Below are 26,800 nucleotides of genomic sequence, written 5' to 3'. Positions count from 1 at the left end.
CCGGCCTATCCATCATGAGCACTTTAGCAAAGCAGCAAAAGTTACAGTGGTAAGAAAAAACTGCCTTATTAAAAGGCAGAAATCTTCGGCCGGATCCCCGGCTCATGACGAAACAGTCTTCACAGGCCTAGACTGCGCCAGTTGTTTTAGAAAGAATATAATATGTATTGTAACTTTGATGCTATTATAACATTTTTGTTATTAATACGTGATGGCCGGGAAATTATGACAAGCGAGGCTATGAGACGAGGATGAGTGAGATGTTGGCAACTTTTTTATTCTTTAGTAAGAGGATCTGGTTTAGTAATTTATCAGACTGTCAATACTTTCAAAATTAAAACAAAGTATTGTTTCCTCCCACCTGTGATGTTTCTATACATCATTGAAGTGTATTTTTCTGATGTCGTTCATTAGTAGGCTATAACTTAACATTGTAGATGGGAATGAAAATATTCCAATTTTCAGTCCAAATACACCCTGAGATTGTCAATCAACCTTTCAGTTTAAGTTCAAATAGTTGTATTAGCATTTATTATTTACTCTGAGGAGTTGAGGTGTATTCACTGATGAAATCAACTTTTTGTCTTTGAATATTTGTCATTTCAAAACTTTCATACATCTAAGCTTTCAGCCGTTTGATGAAACAAATCAGGATCAATTGACTTACAGCATCAACATTTAGACAACTATTGAAAACATGAAACTTTTCAAATGAAGACACGTGCAAAAGAATCTATGACGATTTGGACTTTATTTCAGTAAGCACATTTGGATGATCATTTGGTTTTCTGCAAAAGACAACTTATTTTTATCATCAGTTTTAGTTCTTCTACCTTATAAAACATGGTGACAACTACTTCATATGACATGTAAATGTTAAGCTAATTGGTTAACAGGAAAGTAAAATAAAAAAAATAAAATATTTTATATACACAACATGGACACATGGTCTTGCATATGAACGGAAATGACATGCTCAATTCTTTAAAAAAAAGAAGCTGACTGACACCTCAAAGTAGAGTATTTGTATGTGCTTTTGAAACATTAGAACAGACACAATAATGACCTAAAGTGTTCGATAATTGTTGTGTAATTTTCAGACTTGCCAGGGTAATTAATTTAAAAATGTTTATTTTTACCAAAATTGTGTCATGTATAGTCTTTCTCACCAAACACACTGGAAAGAGGGCAGAAGCTGAAAGAAATTAAGAAATGATTAACATTGTCTGTACATGTTTTATCCGGTCTTAAGGACGCTGATGCTTCTTTAAGGAGAATATAAAGCCATTGAATGATTGTCTGTGTTTAAGGAGTGGTCGCACAAAGCTATGACATGTATCATTTCTAAGAAGAAAAATACTTTTCTGAACCTTACAAATACCCAGACTTAGTCAATGAATCATGACAATCAAAAAGGTGCAAAGATGCACTGATTGTAGTCGAGCAAAAGGCAAAACTGGTTAAATGATTTTGGAGGACAAAACATTAAGTAAGAGGCAGTTCAAAACATGAAGATCAAAAGATCAAAACATGCACCTCTGTAACATTCAGAATCATCGAAGAAGTGCGAACAGGATTTATAAAAAAGAAACATTTTTTAAAAAAAGTCAACAAATCTTTACCATATTGAGCTCAGTAACAACAAGCAGAATGTGCTGTAAGTCTATGTACATTTCAATACAGAACAATCTAAAACTAATGTATTTATTTGCATAAAGTTTGTCAAGCTTCTGAAAGAATCCCTCCACAACAGATGAAGTATAGTATATGGTCTGTGGCAAAACATCTGCATCCAAACAATATGATTGTAACAGTAACTGCCCTCAAAACAGGGATAACACGCTGCTTTCTTTCTGCACCTATAACATCCAAATTACAAATGCACTTACTAACACTTCTGTGTGTTCAGAGAGATTACTTTAGATGGGAAACACTGATATAAAACTGTAATCAAAAGAGTAAATAAACTTAAGTTTTTTAGTAACATGCTTCTGTTTGCATCTCTTAATTATCTGTGATTTGTTGTTGTCTGTCTTTCTAGTCATGCAACAGCATTTTATAAAAATCCTGCTTTAGCACATTAAAACATAAAGCATGAATAAAAACACAAAAAAGGCAACGACTAGGTAGTTTTGCTGAAGTAAAGCATCAACTGAAAGTGGCCCATAATTTTAAAATCGAAGAGTGAATGGTTCAACACAAAGTTAGTATTGGCAGGCTTATCACATTAAACATAAAAAAAAAGTACAACATATAGCAGAACAAAACGACAATGTCCTCCAAGACAGACAATATCAATGCGGACGCTTCTGTCCCGATCTCAGTGTCCATCTCAATAGTCTGTTTGTTTCAGCTGACAGCTATCCGGTCGGCAGCTCCTTGTTGATCCCACAATCAAACGTTTCCGTTTTGGTGTCTAAGGTCGAAAAAGAAAAGTCTGACCTTGCCAACAGTGAGCATAGGAAGCTCCACTGAGATCGAAGGAGCTACATGGAAATCTGATGTTCGTTTGTGACCGAGGGCTAACTCCACAGATTTTTGGTTCTGAGAACTTTTGAATGATAAGCTGATAATACTTAATACAGTTTTAGAAACTATACACAGTTTTCTTAAGTGCAAAGAGGAGAAAGAAACATAAAAGGGAGGTGACTGATTGCTATAATAAAGAACAAACAAAGAGAATTAATGAGAGAAGAGAGAAAAGCATCAGACGGGTTACTATTTGTTGTTATTTACTCAGTACCCAAAAGTCTGTCTGTTTCTGCTTTTCTGTTTCTAGCTTACGCAAACACCTGCATGTTCCCAAGCTGAGACTGCTGAGACGCCTGCTGCATCTGCTGCGACTGTGGCTGCACCTGCTCTGGAATGTGTGTGTGGTGTGAAGACGGCAGTGCATGGTGGGGGTTCCCCAGAGGGGTGGGGCTCGTGGTGACGTCAGACCAGTCCGAGTTGGAGTGTGGTGAAGAGGACGACCAGGGGTCTGGGGACTCTGGTGAAGGGGTGAGATAGGGGTGCTCACTCGCTGGGTGGGCAGAGTGGCCAGGGGTGGTGCCCTCTGAGCCAGCGGTGGTGTAACTGTGCTGGGAGGGGGGCGTGGGGTATTTATCCACTGGGCTCTGCATGGGCGGGTAGGAGGGCAGCTGCCGAGATTGGCCCTCAATCCCACTATGGCCCCCGTGGGTGATGGTGTGGGGGTGCTGCATGGTGTGGGAGAGGCCATGCGTCATGCTCATCTGCTCTGGCATCTGGTACATCAGACTCTGGGAGCAGTGGAGGTGGCCGGGCCGCTGTTGGGAGTGACCCTGGCTCTGGTTCTGCCCCTGGGACTGTGTCACCTGAACTTGCCCGGGCTGCGGCTGCTTCATCATGGCCTGGCCTCCTCCGGGTGCCATCATCTGGAACGTGACGATCGGCGGTAGCTGCTCTCTGCTCATAGTGACGTTCATGGGGGTGAGCATGGGGCCCTGGCTGTGGTGTTGGCCCATGACCGGGTGAGACCCGCCCATCTGGTGGGGCACAAGGCCGAACATGTGGCCACTGTAGCTGTGCTTTGCCATGCCCACCCAGCCTTGCTGCTGACCCAGCATGTGGCTAACAGGGGGCAGCATGGGTCTGGAGGTGGGGCTGCTCAGGAGGGGAGGGGAGTTTGCTGTGGTGGAGACAGCGCCAGACACGTCAGTTGTGTAAGAGTGCGGGGATTCAAGGGAGTCGACAGGTGACATGGTGACGGAGCTCTCTGGAAGTGCACCAGCTGCCTTGACACCATTAGCATTCCCTCCTCCAGTACCTCCTCCATTTCCTCCTCCCACACCAGCACCCACACCTGGCCCCTCCCCTCCTGCAGGCTTCTTTCTTCTCTTTGCCTTCATGTCTTTCAGATCCTTAGCTCCCCCGCTGACTCCTCCCACCTTCGCGCCGCCTCCCCCTCTCCTGCTCTTCTTTCCCTGTGGCCCGGGACGCATGCCGATGTAACCTGTTCCATTGGCGCACATTACGGAGGAGTTTCCTCCTCCGCCCATGTGGTTAGGCCCGTTGTGTGGACTGTGAACCAGGTTGTACTGGTCCAGCAGACGCACTATGTCGTGATGCATACGCTCCTGAGCTGTATCACGGGGCAGCCGATCCAGGTGGTCAGTGATATCACGGTTTGAATAGTGGTCAAGGAGAACCTGAGCCGCTTCAAAGCTGCCTTCTCTCGCTGCAAGAAACAGAGGGGTCTCCTCCTGATGAAACAAGAAAAGAAAGAAAATAATGAATACGCAAATCTGTTTAATCATGATCAACTTACATTAAATTTTTCCCAAGTTACATTAGACACAGTCCATTCAGTTAGTAAAAAAACTTCTTGTACTTAACTCAATATAAATGTAAATATACTTTTAATTGCATTGTATGTAAATATTAGACAGAAAAAAGAGGTATTGAAGATGGGGGTACAAGCAGAGGTGAGGTCCCCCCATCCAAGCGTAGCGGCAGCGGGTTGTAGAGGAAGGAGACGCTCGCACTATGGAGAGGAGAGCACCAGAGGGCACGAGCTGGGGGAGAGACGCGCAGCCCGAGAAAAAGGAAATCCCCAGTTTAAAATATAATGTTGGCGAAATGAGGGAAATAGGAAGAAATAAACGTCAATGTTGAAATTCTTTAGAATGTAGAGGCTGTGAATGTTCAACTTTGTTGGCTATACATAGGCAACAATATAGTTTAATCATGGTGTTTCCTGCTCTCATTCCAAACATATTAACATGTGTGAGGAATAACGCGACCTGTATGCCTTCTTTGATCGTGCCTATGTCTCCTCCTACAATAACAGCAGCCTGTTGTGCCTAACACTGGTCTCCTGGATTAGCACGTTCTTTTCAAAGGTGTTAAATACAGACACCGTCACAATCACCGCAATTTTTGCCAGGCTTGGTAAATCGCAATGCGTGTACTAACTTAACTTCTTTGCATTTTCTCCTCCCAGTATTTTGCACGCTAGGGCAGAAACGCCCCATATTGCATATTCATTAAGGCATTTAGGTACTAAATGGACAATGTGTGTTGTTTTGCTCATATGAAAGACGCAATCCTCACTGCGCACCGTTAGTAGATCAGATGGTGGTATCAAGTTTGCACATGTTTTAAGACACGCAAACCTTTAGTAAATCTGGCCCATGGTGTGGGAAAAAGGGATGATGTGAAGAAGTATCACAGTGTCCAGAAAACAAATGTTCCTGAAATGTAATGAGGATATCTAGAAAAGGGAATTCAAAACTTAATGCGGTCATGTGAATTTTGAAACAGGGCAGAGATTGTAATGAGAACATGTCCAATAAAAGAAAAAACAAAGAACTGACCTTATTGTCTTGCATGTCACGGTTGGCTCCATTTTTCAAAAGCACAAGAGTGGCCTCCACATTATTAACTGCAGCTGCCCAGTGCAGAGCAGATTTGCCTAAAATAGTGGGACAGAGAGGAAAGACAAAGATAACATATAGTAAGGAGGTGTATATGCGTATTTGTTTATTGATAACAAAAACACTGTGTTGTTGAGGTTTTAGATCTGAAATGACAGGAGGAGTAAGTATATGAAAAGTCTTCCTACCGTGGTCGTCGACAGCATTGATATCAGCATGGCAGTGGATCAGCTCCTCCACCATGCCCTCAACGGCGAGTCTCGCTGCCAGGATAAGAGGAGTTGTGCCATCATTCATCCGGGCGTCCAGTTCTGTCGCACGATTACGGATTAGAATCTGAGCGAAGGAAAAACAACAGACACACAATATATAAAAATTAAATAAATAAATAAAAACTAATAAAACAAACTATTATGATGCAAATTTCACAAGCATTTATCTCATCATAGGAATTAACTTCACCTTTCTTCATCAAATTAGTACTACAATGCTTGAAATTGTGTCAATAAAAAGCAACCTTATAAAAAATGTTTGGATGACCAAATGTTATATTTACAGAACATCTGTTTAAAAATGTCTCTTACCTGGAAGACTCCCTGGGCATCTGCGGCCACAGCAGCATGCAGAGGTGTTCTACCCATGTTATCGTGCGCGTTGGGATCAGCTCCAGCATCCAGCAGTCTCTTTGCTGCATCAGCTCTGGCGTAGCGGGCGGCAAGGTGGAGCGCTGTTTCTCCTGTACGGTCGGTTTGAGCAATTAAAGAAGCTCCCTGAGCGATCAGGTCTGAAATGACACTCGGTCCGGCTTCCTCTCCTCCGCTTTCTTCCTCCTCCTCTCCATGTAGGCCACAGTCCGGGCCTCCGCCGTTACGCAGGGAAGCCAACATCAAGGGTGTGAAGCCATCTGAGAGAGAAGGAAATCATTATGAAAGATATTAAAAAAAAACAAAAAACTAATCAGATGTGAAAATTAAGAATTGCCTATTTTCCCTCACCAGGTCCTTTGACATTGACATCCAGACCGTCAGCATCCAGGTCAGCCTGAGGAGGGGTGAGGGTGATGTCAGCAGCCTTGCGATGCTGCATTGTCCACTCTCTGTGGTCAACACCTCCATCCATGGCCATAGGCAGCAAGGGTTTGTCTTCAGTCTATAAGAAGCAAAACAACATGAAATAGCATCCACAACAACCAAAAATATTTCTTACAGTTCAAGATGCTCCAAACTAAATTTGATTTGAACTACTCCAATCCGTCCGCTTTATTTGAATCATTCTTTTTCTTCTTTCTGAATTCACTTACCCTTGGTTTCTTGGGTGGGACCTCATCTTCCAGCCATCTCTGACTCTGACCTCCGTCAATCATGGCTCCATCCTGGGTCTTAAAATTCCTGATATGCGAAAACAAAAACAAAATTTAGGATATCTTAAACATTAAACATTGATATCTTGCTTTGCTAACAGGTAAGGTTTATTAAAAATAATAGAGACACTACTTTACTTTCAATACCATAATTTCCCCCCAGATCATCCAAGAATCTAAATAAATTACTCTTGTACGAAAGCTCATCTACTAGTTTTTCTGTTGTAAATACTCCTTATCATAAACTAATTGTCAGTGTAACCACTCACTTCATGTCAAGGTCATCCTGTCCCACAGGCTCTCTCCTCTTGTCATTTTTATTGGCCATAAAGCCATCAGGCAGCCACAGTAATCCATGTTTATGTTTCCTCTTGGCAGCTAGCATCCCCAGCACCAGGATGAGGAAAATAATAAACACAGACACTCCGACCAGGTATGGCAGCAGTGACGTTGGTGTAACTGTTGGTTCACCTGTAATACCAGTTATTTGTTTGTTTGTAGAAGAGAAGAAGAGAAGATTAACCTTTATTGATCCCTGCAAGGGGAAATTTCAGTTTTTACACTCTGTAGTCATGCAACACACATATAGGCTGAAGTATATACACACATGCACACAAACAGGATCCTATGGACATGATGTCAGAGTGACGGAGCTGCCCACAGTGGGCAGCCCTGAGCTGATGGTGGGGAGGGGGTTTGGTGCCTTGCTCAAGGGCACCTCGGCAGTGCTCAGGAGGTGATCTGGCACCTCTCCAGCTACCAGACCAACTTCCATATTTGGTCCGCACCGGGACTTGAACCGGCGACCCTCCGGTTCCCAACCCTAGTCCCTACAGACTGAGCTACTGCCGACCCTTGTACTTACTAACAAGCCAATTACATTTGATAATCTGCATGAATGACAGGTTGACTTACTATTAACAGACACTAGAGGGTAAGGCAATTCCCCCTTGATGTGTGCCGCTGCGATGAAGGATGCAGCTTCATTGGTGTTGGAGAAACAGTCGTCAGAGCTCTGGACACACTCACGGTTATCGATTTCCAGGTGCACAACAGATCTGCACAGACAAATGTGTTAAACGTGATGGTCAAAGGCAGCACAGCAGCATCAAGTATTATATCAGAATTTGAAAGAAGAGAAACTATGTGTGTCCCCCTCATGAACTATCCTTACCCAATAACCTCCCTCTCCAGCTCCCTCTTGGGTCTGCTCCTCTGTGCCTGTCGACCCTGTTCCTCCTCTGTACCATAGTAAGGTATAACCATTAGCTTCTTGTTTTCATCCAGTTTCACCTTAAGGTTGGTGTGCAGCAGGGCTCCCAGGGCGCGCAAGAAGCCCCGCAAGTCTCCTAGCAGCTCTTTAGGCTGCAGCCGGACCACGAGAACCAGCGAGCCATCCACTGGTTTGGGTGGAATGTCGGCCGAACAATCCAGACCGTCCCAGCCACAAGCCTCTGTGTAGCAACTCTGGTCACAGTTACCGTTACCATAATGGTCTGCACAGTACTTGTCATACCTGGAAATACAGAGGACAAGGCATGGGTGGTGATTTGGCTTCAGAACAATAATTATTATTTCTATTATTACTATTACTGCAGTAAAAAGGAAATTGGGAGGAGGGTGCCATACTTGCAGGAGGCTGGTTTGGACTCCTGACATTCAAAGCTGTCAAACAGACACCCAGGGTTGTCACACTCCTTATCACAGCGTCCGTTTTTAAAGAGATCCCAGCAGGGAACACTGGCGGTGCAGTTCACCCAAGGCTGCTGCCAGTTCAGAGAGCAGTCTCCTCCATCCCACTGACACTCGTGGTTGTTACACTGATCGTCACACACTTTATCCCCTGACTGCCGCTCACATTGCAGATAGGGGCAGGATGTAGTACGTGGTATGACGAGTGTGTTTTCACAGTATTGTCCAGAGAAATGTGTGGGGCAGCGGCAGCTGTAATGGTACAGGTTGGATTGGTCTTTGATGCAGGTTCCTCCATTTTGGCAGGTCCATGGACACCTCTGTTCATTCTCGCAGTGTGGCCCGCTGAAGCCGGGCTGGCACTGGCAGTACAGGTGCCCGACTTGTGACTCCACACAGTGCCCTCCATGCTGACATCGTAGCTTCTCACAACTGTAACCTTCGATTTCACCACAATTAAATCCAGTAAAGCCCTACAAAACAGAAGATGCTGTTTAGGTTTGAAATCCATAGTTTGGCTTTGCTACAAATATTTCAACACCAAATAAAACTTCATTGATGATGTCCCTACAGATCAGCTGCTTGTCTACTATACCTGAGCCATGGTGTGGCCCTCTGAAGCAAGCATGAGAACAAGAGGAGGAATAAGAGGTTAGTGGAGAGAATTCCAAGCGTTTAGTATGAAAAGATTGATGTTCTCTGAAGAGAGCAAGAGAAGGAAAACCTGAGGTGGTAAAAGCACCTGTCCAACTGTATATCACTGTATTAACACACAATAAATGAGTTCCTTACTTTGACCCGAGAATAATGAATGGGTTCATTCATGTAAACATTCACTGGACATTCAAACAGACTGGCAAGAACTAGCATTGAAATGGTAGCTTTCCGGATAATTTGACAATTTAAATAAGGAGGAAAATCACTAGTATTTGAAAATTGCACCCCAATCTCTGTCAAAATAACAGTTTGGTTTTCTTGTACCTTGGCCATCTATCACACCTTATTATTCTGACATTAAGCACAACACTACCAATCATAATGTTAGAAAACTAGTTTAAAAGCATCCACTTTACAGTTGAATAAAAGGTAGCATTCATAGCATAAATAATAAACTGTGAAAGGATGAACAAAAACAGTGAGCTTGTTTGCACTGAGGGGAAAAGTGTGATTCGGGAAGGGACCATAAGAGTCAAAAAATCATGTTATGATGCAACAAAAAAAGACAAGAATTAAGGACACTTACAGGTGGACAGGAGCAGGTATAGCTGTGAACTGAACTCATGTTCATAGAGCAGTCGCCACTGTTGTGACATGGCTTGGACAGACACAGATCTACCATAGACTCACAGTGACGACCTGGAGACACAAGGGGAGAAAAATGAGAAAGTTACACAGGAGAAGAGGTAATAATAATCAAAATCTGAAATATTTGTATGAATGATAACCAAAAAGTTTTATCACTGACACTATTGTCATGCTGGTTCTCTAATTTACAAAATGCTTTCAATGACTCTTATATGCCCCTTTGACAGTTAGTATGAATGTACCTGTGTATCCAAGGCGACAGCGACACTGATAATCGTTGACCAGCTGCACACAGTCAAGGCTTCCAGGGGCGTGGCAGGGCCCAGACAGGCATTCATTCAGATCGCCCTCACAGTGTTCTCCGACATATCCTGGAGGGCAGGAGCATGTGTAACGACCCACACCGTCCACGCACTGTCCTCCGTTCCTACAGCGAGGTTCTGAGGAGCCGGGCTGAGGGGCACAGTCATCCATGTTCACCTCACACTGGAGCCCTACAGAACAGAGAACAGACAAGACATCACTGTATAGGAAGGGGAGTCTCTTAAGTATCCTGTGTGTATTCAGGAATATATGTTTTATGCAGACCTACCATGGGTTCCAGGTGGGCAGGCGCAGGTAAAGCGGTTGATGAGGTTGATGCAAGTTCCACCATGAAGGCAGGGCTTTGAGTGGCACTCATCAACATCATACTCACAGTTCACCCCCTGGAAGCCCGACTTACACTGGAGCAATGAAGCAAGAGACTGATGTTAGCTCGAAAATGCTTTACTAGTTTGACATTACCATTAAAACTTTTAAATGTATGAGCCACGCACACCACTTACAAACAAACATAAACTAACACGTGAGAAGTTACTCACAATACACTCGTATGTGCTCTGGTAGTCCTTGCATGTCGCTCCGTTGCGGCAAGGGTTTGACTTGCACTCATCGACCTTGTCTTGACAGTAGCTGCCCGTGTATCCTGGCTGGCACTGACACTTGTGAGAATTGCCCTCATTCACGCACCTCCCGGCATTCTCACACACATTCTCCACTTCAATACCTGTGGGTGCATTTTTAGGAAGGCCAAAACACTGAATTAACATTATAAACATACCTAATTAAAGTCTATTTTAAGATTTTGACTGAGGAAATAGTATGCAGGATAAGAAAATAATCATTTTCAGTCCGGGGTGAATGACAAAAAAAGTTTAAGTTTGTTTAGCTATAGTGCAACTCTGCTTTGATCAATCTCTTAATCCTACAAAACTTTGTCATCATATCAGGAATGATCTCAGTTTACTTTTTTGTTGAAGTAACAACACAGCAGGTAAAAACTCCTCACCCTTAGTGGCAGCAAAGTCCTGGCAGGACTGGTACGGGATGTCACAGTACAATCCGGTCCATCCCCATGCACAGTGACAGGTCCAGGAGGTCGCTGTCTGCGAGCAGGAGCCACCGTTGAGACAGCGCACCTGGCTGCACAGGTTCACATAGTTCTACAAATTAAAAAAAAAAAACAGGAAAGAGAGAATTTAAGGTGACTGGAAATTATGGCTGGAGATCTTAACAACTTTACAACCAAGATAGTCAAATACCTTAAGTGTTCTTCAGTTTGTGATCACTTAATTTCTTTGTGGGCTGACAAAATATATTTTTGAGTATTTATATAAACCAGAAATCCCAAATTCCCATAAAAGGGGTGTTTAAATTATGCACCTTTAAAACCAGCTATATTTTGAGTTTTTGTGAACCAAGAACATATACAACCCATGTCGTAAATGTTACACATTTTTGACACACTGTGATCAAACATAACACTTTACCTGGCAGTTTCGGCCATTGTATCCTACAGGGCAGGTGCAGCGGTAAGTGTCCAGGCCATCGGTGCAAGTGCCTCCATTCTTACAGGGCTGAGAGTCGCACTCATTCTGCTCATACTCACAGAAGGTCCCATAAAAACCAGGACGGCAACGACAAGAGAAAGTGTTGATATCATCGATGCAAGTACCGTTATTCAGACAGGAGCTGGAGGGAAGAGAGGAAAGAGAGGGGGCAAAAGGGTTAAAGAAAAACTACCCCTGTCTAGAGTTCTTTTCTAAAAGTGTGGTGAAGAGGAAAGAAAAAAAGTATAGAAACAGTAAAAACTTAAGCCCAAAAAAATGTCATAGAACTATATTAAGTACTACAAGCACTACTGGTAATAATCCTTCAAATCAGGGATCTTTGTAAACACTAAAATTATTATTTTTTTAATTCTACACAGTTAAAAAGTTAACTTTAAGCCCTCTTTCACCCACATTTATTTTAGACACAGCCATGATTGATTCTCACAGGTTACTGCAGGGGAAATGGTAATTCAGGAAAAATGTATTGCAAGAGAGAAGAGCAATCAAGCCTGCTAATAAAATGTCGGTTTTATGGCTCACCTCTCAGTACATTCGAGGATGTTGTGTTCACACAAGATTCCATCAAACCCTGGACGACACTCGCACACAAAACTGTTGACATAGTCCCTGCAGATGGCACCATTCCTGCAGGGCTGGCTCACACACTCGTCTACTTCGATCTCACAGCGATCCCCTTCAAAACCCTGACGACAGTCGCAGGAGAAGCTCCAAACACCATCCACACAGGAGCCTCCGTTCAGGCAGGGGTCTGCAGAGGGGAGAAGATTTAAAGGCTTATTTAAATAATCATTGTCAATGAACAATGCACAAGCAGGTTTGCGGACATCGATTGAGTACATTGTTTTAAGTTTGCTTTTATCTTGAGGTATCTTGAAATCTTGCTTTGTGTAACTCCAGTATGTGATGATGAATCACAGAATATTACAAAGGTCTCATTACACATAGGTGTCATACATGCAGGGATTTAAAGTCTACATGATGTACAGCCATTAATAAGGTGTCTGAAATAGTCAATGTGAAACTCACTTGGTGAGCAGTCATCAATGTCGGTCTGACAGTTGTGTCCGCTGTATCCAGGTTGACATTTACACGTGTAGCTGCCGGGACTGTTCATGCAACGACCACCATTTTTGCATGGGCTCTTTTTGCATTCATTCACATCCTCACTGCAGCGTGGGCCTATACAATTGTTAACATATTAAATGTATGTACAGTACATTAGAAGAGAGATGACTTAGCTTTCAGACTAAATGTAATTTCGTTTCCTTTGATCTTGTATTATCAAAGATACTCTCAGAGAGACACATACCTTGCCAGCCAGCGGGACATTGGCAGGTATAAGAGGTGTAGTCTGCAGATGGACGACACACTCCTCCTCTCTCACATGGATGAGAAGCACAGGGATCCTGTTCCACCTCGCAGTGTTTACCTGTTTGACATTGCATCAAATATCAAACCAATTAATTAATGAAATAAAGACAAAGGCAACTGATTTTTTTTTCTCTAAAGAAACATTCAGCTAGCCTCTATAAACCCTGCAGATGCATGCTAACATGGTGATGTTGATGAGATGGAAATATGGTTTTACTAACCTGTGAATGGGGGGCTGCACTGGCAGGTGTAACTGTTGATTCCATCAATACAAAAGCCCTGATTCAGACAAGGCCCTGATGCACATTCATCTACGTTCTTCTCACAGTTCACACCTAAATGAGAAAGGGGAGTCGATTTATTTTTTATTCAGTACTGCTTCTTCTATTTATAAAGAGATTTGTAAGGACTGCTATTTAGAAATAATATAAAAGTAATACTTAAAAATACTAACCTCTGAATCCAGGTTGACACTGACAGGTGTAGCCTTTGTGTCGATCAACACAGTTGCCACTATTTTGGCACGGATTAGGCTGGCACTCATCTTTTTCCTCCTCACAGTGATGTCCCACCCAGCCAGCTTCACACTCACAATGATACCTTTAGACAAAAGGAGGAAAAGCACAAGATTGAATGCAAAATAAGTAATGCGTTAACAATATCTGCAGGTAGTCTTTGACATATCCCCAGCATCAGCTAATCTGCTAAAAAATGACTTATCATTTATCTGCTGATACTGCAGTTTCAGTGTTGTTCAAGGGAAAATTTTAAAAACAAGAGAGCCTGGAAGAAATTTCCCCAACCTTATGTATCTTCTTAAATTCCTTCTTGAACTATGTAACAAATATGTTCACTCATAGAGTAACATAACATGGAATAAAGACAAATGAATGTTAAAACATTAAACTTAATAGTAGCAGAATAAAATGTCATACCCGTGTTGCTGTTCAACACACTCTCCGTGCACACAGGGCTGAGTAGCACAGTGGTCCGTCCCAGAGAGGCACAGTGGCCCGTGGGTGCTGGGTGGGCACAGGCACTGAAAACTGTTGAGCTTATCCATGCAGGTTCCCCCACTCATACATGGGTTTGAGTCACATTCATTGATCTCCACCTCACATTTAGTTCCTATTAGAGAGTAAATCAGAGAGAGTCAGTTGTATCAAAAGCCTTCACTTGATAACAGTAGAGTGATTGCATCACAATCTTAGGTCAGAGTGCCTTATCTTTTTGGTACATTTCTTCCTAGTTTCTGAAACACAAGCAGTTACTACATTCAACTGTCTGAGGTAGCAAACAAACAATACCTGTATATCCTGGGGCACACACACACTTGTATTCGTTGATGCCATCATGGCATTCTCCATATTCACAGGGGTTGCTTGCACAGTCATCTTCATTGATCTCACAGTTCACCCCTGAGGGGAAAAAAATGTTAAGTAACAATTGACTGGTTATATGCTCTTTTCTCATATTTAAAGTGTTTCTTAAGATTTAAAAGTAGCACCCTAAAAATGACCCTTCACATCCCTGTAGAGCTGGTGTCAGTATGGAGGTGAGTTAGAGGTGAAAGAGATCAAGTAGCTCTTACAGAATGTGTAGTTAACTCATTCACCACCAGGGGGAAGTAAGACTCCATGGAGTTCAGTATGAAGTAAGAAATGCTTACAAGTCTGACTGATTTAAACACAGCAGAGGTCTGTGGCATGAATTTAGAAAAATGACAAGAATAACATTCAAGACACAGCTGTTAGGCCGGGAGAGAAAAAGAGAGAGGAAATGAACACGAAAAAGAAACAGAAAGAGAGAGAACAAGAGAAGCAACAAGGCCGTGAGGCGAGGGGAAGTGTGGGCATTCTACCAGAAAGAGAGACCCGACAGGGTGACCTGATGCCAGTTTTAGTAAAGTGAGGACAGTACAGACTCCAGTACCAGGCCATAGAGTGGTACAACGTACTCAAGTGAGTCTACTAATCCTCAAAGAAATGTAGTGTCACAGTGCTCGACCCAGACTTGTGACTTCTTCACGCGTGCACACACAAAGGAGTGCTCTACCCTTAACAGCACATTCAGTACATTGGAAGCTGTACAGGAAGCTCTATATGTGGGGGACGGATGTCTTTACATTTAATTCAAGCTGTTACCTCAACTATCAAACTTTGAAAGGTCACAGAATTGAAACTCAGGAGAAAAAATTAGGAGCTCATTTTATGTGAGCTGTGAGAAGGGTTTGGAATTGTTTAGGCCTTATTTAAACAGAACTTAAATGAAAAAGAACTAAAACTCAGCTTTTTATGTGTTAAGAGTTCAATCTTTATGGTATCTACAGCAACCACCTGTCAAGCACAGGTTTGTTTAAAATCCTGCAAATGAAGCAACAGCACAAACCTTTGTTTAGTAGATCAAACACTTCATAAGATGAAAAAGTGTATCCGATCAGGTTCTTTATTCTCATGTTTATCTCAATTTATAACGCTACCCCCAGATGTCTAAACAAAACCACACAACTGCTTGCTTTATTTGCATACCACATCAAAAATAACAAAGAACACTCATCTGAGTATATAGTCAGTGCATTTTGTTGTACACAGTGAACATACCTGTGGTTCCTGGGGGGCAGTTACACTGGTAGGCGTTGACCAGGTCAATGCAGCGTCCTCGGTTCTGACAAGGGTTGCTGTGGCACTCCTGGACCTGGATGTTACAGATTGAGCCTGTGTATCCAGGATAGCACTCACAGAAGAAGGTGGCGATGCCGTCTTTACACACACCGTAGTGGCAGGGCTCTGGTACGCAGTCATTGATGTTGTCCTCACAAAGTAGACCATTAAAGCCTGAGGGAAAAACATTTTTTCTTAGATAAATACAAAGGCTACTGCAAGGGTCCAATGTGACGTAGTCTACAGTTTAAAAAAAGTATTATAGCACAATATTAGAGCATGCAAACAAATTAGAATGACTTGAAGTTAACATAGGGTTATTCTCTCTTACCTTCAGCACATTCACAATCGTATCCGTTGGGCCGATCAATACACTTAGCTCCATTTAAACAGGGTGTGCTGGAACATTCGTCTACGTCTATTTGGCACATTTCCCCATTGAAGCCTGGAAAGAGAAGACAGTTCAGATAATAGAAGTAACAGACACATGCAGGAAAACCAGTTTGAACCAGGCTGGAATTCATAACAAGTTCATTTTCAAGTGGGTGGAAATAAATCAGGAAAAAAGCACAATTCTAACAGCATGTGTACCAACCTGCTGGGCACTCGCAGATGAAGCGGCTGACCTGGTCCAGACATTTCCCCTGGTTCAGACAGGGCGAACTGAGGCATTCATTCACCTCGTTCTCACAGTGAATCCCCTCAAATCCTGCAGGTGGGGAAAGAAACAGGTTTTACTATTGCTCCATCTTTCCAAAGTAAAACAGGCCAAATATTTTTTTCCAATCCCATTTCTTTTTGCAGTTGCAAAGCAGTTTTTCAATCTATGAGGGCAAGATTGAAGATGCAGTAGTATAAATACTCTAACAAGTCCACAGTTACACACTGTGTGTGCGTGCATGTCTGACTGTGTGTTTATCTGTAGCACCCGCTGCTGTGTTTCTGCATTGCTGCGAATTCACAGACTGGGACACCAAAGTTACGCCGTCACAGAATCAATATGAATTTACACAGACGTGAAGATGGCTGAGCTTAGTTACAGCACATTCAGCACAGTCTGAAAAGGGCATAATAATGAGAATTCTAAATGTTGTGCTTTTTCGAAAAAAATCTAGATGAGAATGTCTAATAAAATTGGTTAAAAATGTGCAAGAAATTATCTAGAAATGTACCAGGCATGCAGATGCAGGTGTAGTCCCCAATGCGATCCAGGCAAGTGCCATCGTTCTGGCAGGGGTTTGAAGCACACTCGTTGATATCCTGCTCACAGCGAGGCCCATCATAACCTCTAGCACAGTTACAGGTGAAGGAGCCATCAGTGTTCACACACTGACCACCATGCTCACAGGGGTTGGTACCTGATGAAGAGGGAAGGTTTAAAAGCAGAACACATCAGAGTGCGTGTCTTGTGGGTTTAGAATTTTGTCTTGCTCACCAATGCTGCATTCATCTCTGTCAGTCTGGCAGGTGCTGCCTACATATCCTGCTGGACAGTTACAGTTGTACATGCCACTGATGGGGTTGGTGTCACACTGAGAGCCCTCTCTGCAGGGGTTACTAATACAAGCATCATCTCTATGGCAGAGCAAACCTGAAATGAACACCAAGATGACAAGAAAGTGTTTAAAAAATGAATCATTCAGCTGTTTAAATAAGAGGCCAAAGTAAGAAGAAGAGCAAAATCATTGTAAAAAAAGTATTTTGTCTCTCACTACTGGCTTACCTGTCTTTCCATGGGGACAGACACAGACAAAAGACGCAACACGGTCGATGCATGTGGAGCCGGGGCTGCACGCTGCTGTTGCACAGTCATCAATGTTTTCGGAGCAGTCAGGTCCACTCCAGCCGTTAACACACACACAGACGTAGCTGCCAATCAGGTTGCTGCAGGTTCCTCCATTCTGACACGTGTTTGGCTGCAGGCGGCACTCATTTACATCTTCTGTACAGTGCTGACCTGTGGACAATATCGAAAAGGTTTTATTTTTTGCATTTTATGAAAAATGCAGTAGGATAACATTATTTGCCCACATTGTGCCGTAACCTCCTCCTTAAACCTAATGGCCTTATTTTCTCTTGGTCCGATTAGTGCTACATAAACTCAGACAGGCCCAAGGAAGCAGATGTATGCATGTTTGCTTTGTAGACAGAAAGCTTACATATGCAACACAAGTGAGCTAGTAGAGACACGCCTTGTGTGAAGTTAGGGCCTCCAGAGGATAGAGAATACGGAGGAATGTTAGAAAACCTAATATCAAGCGGGCAACATGAGGGAGGCATACCACATAGTGTAACTGTGGTCACATGAGCACACTTAAGCACACACAAATCCCTCACCAGTCCACTCTGGAGGACACTGGCAGTTGTAGGTGTTCACTCCATCCATACAGGTTCCTCCATTGGCACACTGATGACCGGGGCAGTCGTCAATGTTGTTCTCACAGTTCGTTCCATTAAAACCTGGCACAAACACAAGAAAGAAACATTTCATTGTCGTAGCTTAAACTATGTATCCTTTGGGGCAAAGCATGCACAAAAAAACATCTGCTGTAGTATGATGATCTCTGATGTACATAAGTCTTATAACAAGTCCTGGTAATATAAAAACACAACCTGTGTGTTTGTTATGTCCACTGTTTAAGTGTAGCAGAGTGACAGCAGAGTGTCTAACACAACACAGCCAACAGGATGAGGCTGTTTACACTTCAAACAACATTTTGTTACAATAACTCATAGCTACATTCTTACATAAACACCAGTTACAGTGTTGCTCCCTTTTTTCCTACTTCAAATGTTCTGCCTTTTGGTGTCCCTCCTCTCCTCCATATCTCTGTTGGCATTGCTTTTGTATCATATTATATATATATTACTGTATATTTTTCAAAACAAATGTATAAATCCTCCTACCTGGAAGGCAGTGGCAGGAGTAGCTGGTTTCAGAGTTCTGGTGGCAGGTGCCTCCATTGAGGCAGGGTGAAGGTGAGCAAGGGATGTATGAGCTTTCACAGTTTCTGCCAGTAAACCCCAGGGCACAGATACACCTATAGCAATGAAAGAGTTTGTTTTATGAAGTCTAACCAATTCAGTCTAAAAAAACAGATAATTCTCTACGAAGTCATACTCATTTCTAGAAAATCTATATCATAATTTCTAGAAAATATATTATTAAATAGTTGCTCCTAATATAAACTTGACATTTATTTTTTAAGAACTTGATTCTTACTTGTAGGAGCCAGGAGTGTTAAGGCATACTCCTTCATTCTGGCATATGGAGGGTGTAACAGCACATTCATTGGTGTCATTAAGGCAGCGAGGACCAATGTAGCCACTCGGACAAGAACATGTGTATCTTCCACCAGACAGGGAACTGCATGTTCCCCCGTTGGCACAGGGACTAGACAGACAGCTATCCTCCTGCTCACACTGCAGTCCTGTGAATAAAAAAAAAAGAGAGAAAAGCTTAGCATTAGTTCCTTACATATTTCCCTTATTTCTACAAGAATAATATAAGAGATACAAGAGGGTCAGCAATATGCATTGGTAGGTATGCATCTATTTTGTAGTGATGTAAGAACTTATTTTCACATTTTGTTTTCAGTAACAACATTTTTAATTGTAAAGTGTCCAGCTTGTTATCAGGTCAAAAAGTGCACGATGAAGTAGTAAGAGTATAAACATTTACAAACCTCATAAAAAGCTATTTTTAATCATTTAAATTAATTATAACCTCCTTGATTAACGGTAATTCATCTAAGTTCAGATTAGTAGAAAGTTATAGAAACATAAGCAAGATTTGTTGGAGACTTTTTTGCAACTTTAGACAATTTTACAGTCATTACAAAACATTTTGATGTGCAAACAATCAGAAAAGAGTTTCAGACATATTTTAACAATAGAGTCTGTTCCTGCATTCATATAGATATGAAGTTTTGTTAAAGTGATAAATAAGTCATATCTCTGCACTTATCTCACCTGTCCATCCTCTGGCACACTCGCACTTGAACTTGTCTAGTGAAAGCAGTGTGCAGACACCTTTGTTGGCACAGGGGTTGCTGGGGTAACATGTCGAGTTCTGGGGCGTTTGGCAGTGTTGTCCGGTGTAGCCGAGAGAGCAGGTGCAGACAGCGCTGCCCGGCACAGGTATACCAGCTGACATGGACACGGAACAGTTCCCTCCATTCAGGCAGTAACCAGGTTGACAAGGGTCCTTATGGTGGCAGTACTCACCCAGAAAGCCTGGTGCACACCTGGACACACAAACAAGCAAAAATGTCAACGATGGAGGATCTACACACACACAGTTTGCACAATAAAGATGAAAGTTAAGCTAAACAAAAAGTCACATTTGGTTGTCTGTTAGGGCTTTTTAAGGACACAAACAAACCAAACAAAAGAGTTAGTTTCATACAGGTCAGGTGCACGTAATGCACCACATCAAACAGCAGCAATGATAGTGAGATCTTACACTGAACAATAGCCTTGTCGTACACACACATCAAACGAACAAATGCACCAATGAACAAGAGCGGGTTAACCCTACGGTTTAATACACAGTCCTGACTCTGCTATTTAGTGATCTTACCAAGTATGTGGGGAACCACATCCTAAAGTAGGTGTTAGTCAAACGTTTGGTCGTGTCTTAAGAGAAAGTAGTTATTCAATCACTCCAACCATCAAGCTGTATGGTTAATAGTTAATAGACTGCATTTATTTAGGGCCTTGTCCCAAGAGAGACTGAAGCTGATCCCAGCACAATGCCTCACATGTTACAGTGACCCTGCGGAAACACACAACCAGGACAGAAGTTGTGGTTTATATTGAAGACAATTTTAAATGTTGTTAAGATCAGACATGAGTTGAGCTACAAACCCTCAGCTTACAGTCAAAAACTGCTCTATACTCTTAGCTGTTAAAGCCTACAAGACAAAAGAGGGAAGCTGAGCTTGGTAACAGGGTTAAACAAGGGCCAGTGATGGCAAAGAAGAAGTAAAAATGAAGAAGGATGTGAGGTGGAGTCATCTGGAAGTTGTTGACTGAAGGCTGGCAGAAACAAAAAACAAAAACGTGGAAAGAACCAGAAAACATTTTTCTAATGTAATAGACCAACAACATTTGTGCAAACAGATAAATAGTTTCATTACTTTCTAAAATGAGTCCACAGTAAAGACTTCTACTTGCTTCTACTAAACTTCTATTTCAGTAAAGTGATTCAGCAGCATGCAGAGCACCGGAGAGGAAATTACAATATTACGCAATATGTCCACCAGGATCTCAACAGAGACAATGATCCCCTCCTCACTTTCTATTCCTCTGTTTTCTCAGCCTCTCCCACTTTACCTCACTGTCTGACAGTATTTGGTCAGATGTGTTGTTTTTTACTGAGCAAAAAAGGTAATTAGTCAGGTCATTTCCTGTGCACTGCCTGTTGCACTGTATGTTTATATGGGTTTGGTGTGTGTGTGTGTGTGTGTGTGTGTGTGTGTGTGTGTGTGTGTGTGTGAAGGGCACATGGCAGACACCCTGCCTAGGGACCATGGGCGACAGAGCAACCCGCTCCCTCTTACACCAGCTTCTAAACCTGCATCCCTAGAGGGGTTCAGGTAACATAATAGGAGAGCAGAGATACAGAGGACAGCTACTTACACACACACATACACAGATAAACTAATATCCTCTTTCATAACCATTTCTAATGGAAAAATTATGCTTATTTCCCAAATAAACAGCCCCAGAGCATGTGAAAACAGAGCACTGTAGACAGAAGAACAGAGTTCGGTGTTATGAGCCATATAAAACAGTGGAAATGGGAATTATCTGAAATGCAGTCCCACGCTTGCTAACTTTATTTATTATTGGCCACCCCACCCCAAAGCAGCTTTAAGATATTAGGTTATGAGCGCATGGGAACGAAGGATAGTCATGAATCATGCCAGGCAGAAGTTTCACAGATCAATCACATCTGTGATACGTCTGTCTGCATGACGTGAGTCATCCAGTGTCTCTACAGAAAGGACAAACAACATGAAGCAACAGAGGCCAACTCTGACTAAATTATTTGACAAAAAAGTATACAGTTTATGAAATCCACTGCAGTACACAAACAAACAAAAGACACTTAATTGGATCAATATACCATTATATTGAGCAACACATTCATGATTTTTTTACAGGTTTTTTTAATCAGTAGGCAAGACAGGATATTTATACACAAATATCATTAGTATTTTCTTTAAATTAATGATTATTTCCCTCAAATGTTTTTCTAAAAACCAGCTCTTTCTAAAACAGTGCGGGTGGTAAACAGATAAACCAGATGGTAGATTAGTGATGTATGATCTTCAAAGAAAACACAGACTTCATGCCTCCTGACCTCTCTCAGATTAGACACGGCCACCCTCCCTCTTCTCTGTCTCCTCCCTGTATCAGCATGTCTGCAGTGCAACCCCTCTACACACCCCCAAACACAGGCCTATACACAAACACACGCACACATAAATACACAAACACAAAGACGTCCCTCCTCACTTCAAACACAAACACAGCTTGGTCATGATATCACAACAAGATGGCCGTCCTGGGAATCAGGACCGCTCTTTTTTCTCTACAGGACGACCTATCGACCTATCGCCCCCTCCCCCCCCCTCATGGAGTAATGACACGGCCCTCTGCCCTGTGACATACATCATGTTAGAAGGCCGTCACACACAGAACAGCGTGTCCAGGTTAATACCAGGTTTACGTTGCACTGGGAACATTTCACACATTCTCACTTTTAAATCTATGGGACATATGAGACTCATTTTCAAAGTCAAGTATAGCTACTTCAGTGAGAGAGAGGAAACTTGAAACTGGTTCTTTGTCATAATCTTTAGCCTGATTACAAATCTTCTGGAGTCTGGAATAGGTCTCTATGTTAGCCTTGTTATTGCTGTAAGAAAAAGCAACAAAAAAAGGGGGGGGGTTATTCCTACGCATTTGTTGAACACCACCATTAATTATGTTTTTGTTACTTTGACATTTTTGTAAATTCAATAGTGCAAACAGGAAAGATGCACAATAACCTCACGCAAATTGAGTCATTGCTATCTAGCCAGTGTTGACAGAACCACATGCCAAGGCATCAGGAAGCGATACCACCCTGTCCTTCTGGTTTCACTGCCTGATAGAGAGCTCATTATTAGTCTCTGTCTGTGTCACTAAAGCCCGAAGCAAACAGACAAGGCCATGCATGATTCACATTATTGTCAGGGAGTGGTATCTTGCTGAAGGAAGAGACAACGCAGCACCTAGGGGACAGTCTGTGACTGAAAGCAACTTCAGGAGCAGTGCAATTCTGATGAATTTCCATGCACAGTGAAAAAAAAAAAAAAGGATTAATGCAAATGTGCACCTTGAACCAATGCAGTCAGCTGAACTTTCATACAACGCAGTAGAGAGAGAACTTTTGCAGCCAAATTAATCTATGGGATCCTTTGTGTTGCCTGACTTTTTTTCCTCCTTTTTTCTCCATCCTTTTCTTACGCTGTGCTATTTCCCGAAGCCCTTCTTTCCCTCTCTTTCTCACTCCTCCACCTCTCATTTCTAAACCCGCTCTCGAGGTGTCAGGTTTCTACAGCTGGTTCACATTAGCGCCCCCATCTCAACTCCCCCCCCTGCACCCCTTCTCTCTCCCACCTCCTCATACTCTTCTACCTCATGCTGACCTCTGCTTGTCCTGGCTAGCCATCGGGGCTTCACAGAGCAGAGAGGGGTGGATTGATTCTTACTCACTCATGAAATGTCTTTAAACTACATTTTATTCCCAATTCCTAGGTCCCTAACTCCCCTTCGTGCTTATTTTTCTCCTGTCCCCAATCACTACTTCCCCTTTGCCTTTGTGCTAGTTCTCTCCTCCTACTTCTCCACCTTTCTCTCCTCAACTACAACCCCACCACCACCTCCGGCCCCAGTCATTATTCTAGTCTCAGCAACGCTTAATAACTCCATCATGCTCTTGCCCTGCGGCCATCACAGATAGACAGCAAGAGAGAGGAGGGGGAGGGGGGCTCACATTTCAATACCTGGATCATTACCTGTCTTGGCTGGAGCAAAGGTGGCCTATTCAATGTACTGTATTCCTGTGTGTGCATGCACGAACACCACCAGTCAAGTTCAGAACAAGTTTCTGGCTCTGCTATTGCTTCAATGCATGGCTGTTTTTAAGTATCGTGCTGTAAGTGGGGAAATGAGGACTCCTTGGCTTATCATAAAAATGTAGTTGCAAGAAGGAAGATCATTTTAAAAATGTGAAAAGCACAAACACTCATGTCTTAGATTGCACTGGCCACTTTAAAAGATCTGCAGCTCTTTAGGCTGTGTCTGCTACTTTAAATCTGCAAAAACAGAAATATAGATCACAGGAAGGATGTTCTGAAACTCCGTCTAACCCCCAATTCACACATACTCCGTGCACGCCACGGTCCATCAGCGCCACGGTTTTGCTCCGTCGGACGGCTCGCGCCCATTCACACTGGATCCGTTTCTGGGACGTCAGCGTAGCGCACCCATGACACATCACAGGAGAACTACAAGATCCCGCGGGAATAAAGAGAAAAACATGCAAACAACATGTTGCTTTGTCTTTCTGAGGATGCATTGTTGTTAATTCGGTGCCTGTTTTGACGTAATGTTGATAAAGTGATGAACAATATGGTCGCGAGTCCGTATATTGTGTTTTATTTTGAAATTGACCGGATGCTCTGTGCGTTGCCTTGTCTGACTTCCTGTCCAGGCTGTCATACTCCGACGAAAATAGACTCGCTGCGTATTTGAAACGGAGCAGAGCGTAGTGCCGTTGGTGGCACGCGCTGGAGACGGACCGCAGTGCGCCCTGTGTGAACACAATGATTGACTAGAGTGGAAGCTAAGTACAACGTAGTGCGCGGCGCTGACGGACCGCGGCGCGCACAGAGTATATGTGAATTGGGGGTAAGGCAGAGTTATTTGGTTAAAATCATTGTCACGTTTCTGATATCAATACACTTTAAAGTTTGGCAACCAAACTCTATACATAAATCATAAACTTTCTTTAGATGTTGCAGCACCTGAATGACTGAGATGAGCTTTGACAGTCATATCAGAGCCAGACGTGACACAAACAGGAAGACACTTTCTAGACTTCAAAGCTAACTGTAGACGTGGATCCAGGAGCCCCAAAAGACGGGTTTCGATGTGCTCATGTGAATGTAAAAGTGTGATGTTGTTTGTTCCACCTTGACACAAAGTCCACACTGAAGGGGTCTTGCGGGAGAAACTCTGGGTGAAGTCCGTACTATAAAAATGGCTGTTTTTCAGGAGTTTGCTGCAAGTGTGAAAGCCCTACAAGTGTGGAAATAAGCATTTGTGAAGACAGACTTCCTTCTTCCCTCTCAATAGTAATTTCTTTTGTAATACATTTTCAAAAGTGGTAAGCCTGAAAGGAGTATGATACAACCCCAGCACTAGAATATATGAAAGAGGAGTGAGGTTATGGGAGTCTGGGAAACTCTCTTGATGAAATAAATTTGTCCCAAAACACAATTAATGATAGTTACAACCCATACATTAGTAGAGACCAAAGAGAGGAGGAGCCCCGTTCTACATTTGAAATATTCAATGCACACTTCTAATCTACAACTAAGTGTTTCTTTGAATTTGTTTTGGGTTTGAGGATGGAAACTATGAATCGTTTACTTAAGTTGCTCGAAACGGCATAGTTTTAGTGGGTTGGCTTTATTTTTTGCACACTCCCTCACTTCTCTGAATAGTTGTTTTTTTCTCATTTTCAAAGACAAGAAGAGGTAGCAAAAAACATCATAGAGGATGTAAGACGAGGGAGGTGGAAGAGGGATGTCAAAGATAGAAAGAAAGGCATAAAAAAGACAGATTGAGTAAAGAGTGCAATGAGCTGGGAGTTAAACCCAGAAACGTAATGAGAGAGATAGATGGATAGATGGAGAGAAATGGAAGCCAGACAGCCTGACTGAAAAGCATCTGTGTTGAGTGAATAAAGGAGTGCAGAGCAGGGTGGAGTCCGAACTCGGGACATGTGGTAAAATCTGAGACTGTGTTTAGAAACATGTTCAAAAAGACTCATCAGCGGTGACTGTGGTACAGAGCACAGGACCCATTTTCTCTCAGAGAGACATGCACGACGAGCACTCAATGCTGTTCTGTCATTATCCTGTTTCTGTGGTTGTTTAAAGGAGTCTCCTACCATAGGTATGTCAGCCCATTAAAGTTACTTACAGAGTTTTATGCTATGGATAGTTCCATCAAGACTGATTTAGAAATTAGCACAATTAACAACTGCAGCCCACCAAAGAAGATTTGCAACTTAACTTTTTTATATTCTCTCAAGTTTATTTTTTCTTTATTTCAAAAGTCTGCATGAAACTGGCATTTAACATTTGTGACAAGACACTTTTGAAATAAGTGACAAAAAAATAAGAGTTTAAGCAAATCTTCACCTTATTAGAGTCCACCTTTGGGTGCATGTACAGAGAATATGTCAACTTTTGACAAAGTTGAGGTACTTTTGACCCCATAGTGTCATCATCAATGTGTGACAGAGTTCCACTTGTCACCTCACTGTATGTGGGTTTATGGTCTGGTTGCTACATTCCTCACTGTTTTGTAAGGCTTCCTCTTTCTGAGAGTGGGCTTGAATTTCAACATGTCTGGTGTGCATCTGTGTGTTTTATCCTTTGTTTGTTTGTTTGCTTTTGGGACTATGTATTTAAGGTGGTGTATAAAAAAGATAGTCATATCAAAAGTTACTTAGAAGATCTTTGCACATTACTTGTTGGGTTTGACCATCAGCCCAGACAATAGCTCAAAATCTGGGAAATTGTGATAATTTTCCAGAAAAACAATAATAAAATGGTAAAAAAATAGTTGATTAATAGCTATTGAAAAACACTCTTTAGTCAGAGTCATGACAAGCACTGATGAATGATATACTGTACTAACCTCATAATGTTCAAAATACACATTGAGCTCCTATCTATCTCCCAAATACTGAACTTACATAAAAACTGAACTGTGCCAGCATGTGAACTTGCCTTAGGCTCAAGGTGCCCCTGACTTTTCAGGAAACACAGT

General features: G+C 42.4%; 1 protein-coding gene across 1 annotated transcript in view; it reads right to left on the bottom strand.

Annotated features, from left to right (window-relative positions):
- Nucleotides 1-732: 732 nt before the first annotated feature.
- Nucleotides 733-26,800, bottom strand: part of notch2 (notch receptor 2) — a 43,094-nt gene continuing 17,026 nt past the window's right edge. Inside the window, exons 3-35 of the mRNA XM_061033292.1 lie at nucleotides 19,652-19,926; nucleotides 18,903-19,110; nucleotides 18,587-18,720; nucleotides 18,017-18,139; nucleotides 17,403-17,636; nucleotides 17,115-17,270; nucleotides 16,852-17,037; nucleotides 16,275-16,388; nucleotides 16,011-16,124; nucleotides 15,620-15,853; nucleotides 14,327-14,437; nucleotides 13,955-14,147; nucleotides 13,474-13,619; nucleotides 13,241-13,354; nucleotides 12,958-13,077; nucleotides 12,675-12,827; nucleotides 12,168-12,396; nucleotides 11,565-11,766; nucleotides 11,084-11,237; nucleotides 10,617-10,801; nucleotides 10,346-10,478; nucleotides 9,996-10,247; nucleotides 9,692-9,804; nucleotides 8,386-8,921; nucleotides 7,931-8,272; nucleotides 7,672-7,814; nucleotides 7,026-7,227; nucleotides 6,697-6,784; nucleotides 6,392-6,545; nucleotides 5,981-6,300; nucleotides 5,585-5,732; nucleotides 5,337-5,434; nucleotides 733-4,223 (exon numbers count right to left, since the gene is read on the bottom strand). Of these exons, the coding sequence (XP_060889275.1) occupies nucleotides 2,781-4,223; nucleotides 5,337-5,434; nucleotides 5,585-5,732; nucleotides 5,981-6,300; nucleotides 6,392-6,545; nucleotides 6,697-6,784; nucleotides 7,026-7,227; nucleotides 7,672-7,814; nucleotides 7,931-8,272; nucleotides 8,386-8,921; nucleotides 9,692-9,804; nucleotides 9,996-10,247; nucleotides 10,346-10,478; nucleotides 10,617-10,801; nucleotides 11,084-11,237; nucleotides 11,565-11,766; nucleotides 12,168-12,396; nucleotides 12,675-12,827; nucleotides 12,958-13,077; nucleotides 13,241-13,354; nucleotides 13,474-13,619; nucleotides 13,955-14,147; nucleotides 14,327-14,437; nucleotides 15,620-15,853; nucleotides 16,011-16,124; nucleotides 16,275-16,388; nucleotides 16,852-17,037; nucleotides 17,115-17,270; nucleotides 17,403-17,636; nucleotides 18,017-18,139; nucleotides 18,587-18,720; nucleotides 18,903-19,110; nucleotides 19,652-19,926 (7,357 nt within the window). The 3' untranslated portion in view covers nucleotides 733-2,780. The remainder of the gene's footprint in view (nucleotides 4,224-5,336; nucleotides 5,435-5,584; nucleotides 5,733-5,980; nucleotides 6,301-6,391; nucleotides 6,546-6,696; nucleotides 6,785-7,025; nucleotides 7,228-7,671; nucleotides 7,815-7,930; nucleotides 8,273-8,385; nucleotides 8,922-9,691; nucleotides 9,805-9,995; nucleotides 10,248-10,345; nucleotides 10,479-10,616; nucleotides 10,802-11,083; nucleotides 11,238-11,564; nucleotides 11,767-12,167; nucleotides 12,397-12,674; nucleotides 12,828-12,957; nucleotides 13,078-13,240; nucleotides 13,355-13,473; nucleotides 13,620-13,954; nucleotides 14,148-14,326; nucleotides 14,438-15,619; nucleotides 15,854-16,010; nucleotides 16,125-16,274; nucleotides 16,389-16,851; nucleotides 17,038-17,114; nucleotides 17,271-17,402; nucleotides 17,637-18,016; nucleotides 18,140-18,586; nucleotides 18,721-18,902; nucleotides 19,111-19,651; nucleotides 19,927-26,800) is intronic.

The sequence above is a fragment of the Labrus mixtus genome, chromosome 3 (assembly GCF_963584025.1).
Source record: "Labrus mixtus chromosome 3, fLabMix1.1, whole genome shotgun sequence".
Lineage (NCBI taxonomy): Eukaryota > Metazoa > Chordata > Actinopteri > Labriformes > Labridae > Labrus > Labrus mixtus.
This window is presented reverse-complemented; position numbering and strand designations above follow the sequence as displayed.